Source organism: Salvia splendens, chromosome 2 (genome assembly GCF_004379255.2).
Source record: "Salvia splendens isolate huo1 chromosome 2, SspV2, whole genome shotgun sequence".
NCBI classification, from domain to species: Eukaryota; Viridiplantae; Streptophyta; class Magnoliopsida; order Lamiales; family Lamiaceae; genus Salvia; species Salvia splendens.
The window spans coordinates 18,167,159-18,170,433 of NC_056033.1; the positions used below are offsets into that span (position 1 = coordinate 18,167,159).

General features: G+C 41.0%; 1 protein-coding gene across 1 annotated transcript; it reads right to left on the reverse strand.

The window, feature by feature from the left end:
• Positions 1 to 265: 265 nt before the first annotated feature.
• LOC121775264 (protein FAR1-RELATED SEQUENCE 5-like) lies at positions 266 to 2,623 on the reverse strand. The gene is made up of 3 exons (XM_042172317.1): positions 1,890 to 2,623; positions 1,564 to 1,736; positions 266 to 1,482 (listed from the first exon to the last, which is right to left on the reverse strand). The coding sequence occupies exons 1-3, from the start codon at positions 2,621 to 2,623 to the stop codon at positions 266 to 268; spliced, it is 2,124 nt and encodes a 707-aa protein (XP_042028251.1).
• Positions 2,624 to 3,275: the final 652 nt, after the last annotated feature.

Sequence of the window (3,275 nt, forward strand, 5' to 3'; positions counted from 1 at the left end):
ACGTACCAAATTGAAATCAGTGTGCATTACGATAATTCTATATATAGGTTCAGTAAACTTTTGTAATGCTTAATGCAAACCGCATAATGTACAAAGCATTGTACATTGAGTTCAAATAATGCTTATGAATAGAGTTAGGGACCGATGTATAAGGCTCTAATAAACCCAAAAATTATTCCCACAAACCAAGTAAACCATGGAATTCTATTACAACCATTCTACTAAAAATAAAAAAATTGACCAAAGAACGACCAATGTTGTTTTTTTATACGACATGATTCAAGCTGGATTTTTCCCCTTCCGCGCATCTTTCTCCATCGTCATCTCTTTTAAGTACAGGACAGTTCCTGGAGTCGTGATGACCCAACTCATCGCAAGCCTTACACCGTCTAGGAGGCCTAGTCGCATCCTTTATAGTCTTCTCTCTCTTTGATATCAGACGGCTCGCCGAGCTGCTGGCGTGACCCTTCGTCTTCACGACATCGGGAGGATGCACCGCAACAGATTCAGGCCTTACCATTCCATAAAACTCTTCAACCATACGCCTCTTCTCAGCGACTGAAGTTGCCGGAGTACCAGTTTGAAGAGAGTTGCCAAGTTCTTCGACGCCAGCTACAAATGAACGTAAAGCATCAATGTCGGTCTCAAACTGTCTAAGAAAACCATAAAACATCGAAATCGCCTTCTTTGACACAATTTGCCTATCGTCAGCGGATGAGTGGGTAAGCAAGGGATCCTGAAACTCCCCGTGTACAACCTTGGCTAAGGGAGTCTTCATCCATCGACTTTCACTGTATTTATCCGGGATTTTTTTCACCTCATTGTTCTGAAACAAGAAAAATATATGACTGCACAAATAACCATGCCGACCAAAAAGTTTGCATTCGCACGAGTAAGTATCATCAGTCTTGTCATGACGAACAAAATATGCATTGCGCTTGCTATCGCCAAGCTTGTATGTGTCAACAGTTTCTCCTGACATAAAACTCAGCACACGACATCTATCATTACCCTCCACAATTTCTTCTTGTATTTTCCTGAACATACTGTCGGTAAACAACGTGGAAGCATGTTTCTCGAACGGCAGAGTAGTTGCGAGTATGGGTATGGAAGTGGCATCATGATAGTCCAAAGCTGTTCTACTGTTCCGTTGGAATTCTATGGCGTGGTTGAAATTCAGGTAGAATTCGGCTATGTTAGCTCGGGGCTTCAGAAATTTTTTGAAGAAACTATTCTCTGATTCAGATATGGACGTAGTCCTAATCATCGATCTCATAGGAAAATCCCTGAAGTACGCCGGTATCCAGTACTTCCTATATGCATACAATGTGTTGAACCAGTCGATGTCCTCTAGCTGATGATGTTCGACCAATCTATTCCACTCCTCCTCGAATTCGTCCGGCTCTAATAGGTCCGACCAAACACAAGCGTTAAACTCCTTTTTGAAATCGTCGTCCCGCAATAATCTGTTTGGTACCTTGACTGCCAATTTATGCATTATATGCCACATACACCAACGGTGACGTGTGCCGACTAGGACCTCTTCAATCGCTGATCACATACCCAAATCTTGATCGGTCACAATCATCCTGGGTGCTACACCCATACAATCTACAAAATGTCTGAACAACCAAGCAAATGCCCCTGTTTTCTCGCTGCACACCAACCCGGCCGCAAATGTCACAGGACTACCATGATTATCCTTTCCAGTGAAAGGAGTGAAGATCATACAGTACCTGCGTACATGACAATAACCTGTCGTCAGAAGCGTAAACATGTCATAATGCAACTTACGGTAGTGTGTAATGCAGTGACATCCAGCAATAATGAACACAATATACAGTAGATTAATACAATATAACGTAAACAACACATTGGTTAGTTTCAACCTGTTTGTGTTGTACGTGGAGTCGAAGGACACAATATCACCAAACATGTGGTAATTTCTCTTCATCACACCGTCACACCAAAACAGAGCAACCAACTGGTCAGATTCGTTAACTTCGTAGTGATAGGTAAAAGCCTCGGACATCTCCTTCTTCTTAGCCATGTCATCCAACACCATTTGTACATCAAATCCTTGTGCATATGCTTTGATGTCCCGTGAGGCATTCCTGATATCCCCAACAGTGCAACCAACTAGTTCAAACCGACCAAGAATCTCCTTCAATACCTTAAATGTAAGCGTGGGTCCTATATTCGCCCTGGAACAGTCGAGAATAAATTTATGATGTACATCATCCGACTTGCGATTACTTGACATGAATTGCTGATGTTCCGTCTCAACCATGTGATGGTTATGAATCTCATTGAACTCCTGAATTATGTATCCTGACGAGCAATCTTCCGAGAAAAACCTGAAGGATATACTAGCTGTACAACCACACCGGTTAGATAACTTCCTACGCTTGATTGTGAAACCAGAACGGGCATTCAACTGACCATCCTCTTCGCCCTTCTTCCTTCCTTCCCTATTGCATACAACTTGATACCAGGTCGTGACATCATCAACCTTCCTCATAGCTTGTTTGCGCATATCAAAGCCAACTGCGCGGGCATATACATCGTAGAAAGCGAAAGTGAAATCCAATGATTGGAATTTCTGACCTACAACAGGCTTCATCTCGGGAGAACATTCAGGTACAACAACCACTGTACATAATTGGAAGAAAAAAAGGGGTCAGCATAAAATAACAACTTTGCAATATAATAAGCTGACAAGTAATGCACGATTTTCACAAATTCAATATGTCAAATATTTCAGTTGGACAAACACGTGATTTATGCATACGTATAACACGCGCTATTAAAAACGTCGTTGTTTATTTGTACATACTATACCCTACCCCCTAGTCTTATTAAACCCTTAGGGGAAAACAAGAAACGTGTGCCGAAATTCAAAGCTAACAACGGATATTTAAGCCCTGGGAAAACGAGACATAAAATCATACCTATCTTAATTCGTACAACATACACATTGCAAATAAGATTTTATGCATTATACATACAATATAGAGCATTACACATATTCACTTTATGCATTATTTCTAAGAACTTTATTCAGTATACTATGCACGTTGAAGACTTACATAATACAGTTATAGGTCAAACACAAAGATTTGTTAAACGTTGTTATTAATGTTTACATACTACACCCTAGCCCCTAGTCTTATCAAACCCTTAGGGGAAACAAGCAACGTGCGCCACACATCGCAAACCAGACGAAATCTTTTTACCCGAAACATTGCCGCTCACGAATTATGCATTATATAGAC

Excerpts from the sequence above, each read along its gene's own strand:
- LOC121775264 (XM_042172317.1), bottom strand. The coding sequence starts at position 2,623 with ATGAAGCCTGTTGTAGGTCAGAAATTCCAATCATTGGATTTCACTTTC. Across the intron at positions 1,737-1,889 it reads TCCACGTACAACACAAACAG|GTACTGTATGATCTTCACTC; the intron begins GTTGAAACTAAC and ends TCATGTACGCAG. Across the intron at positions 1,483-1,563 it reads TGTGACCGATCAAGATTTGG|TCAAGGTACCAAACAGATTA; the intron begins GTATGTGATCAG and ends ATAAATTGGCAG.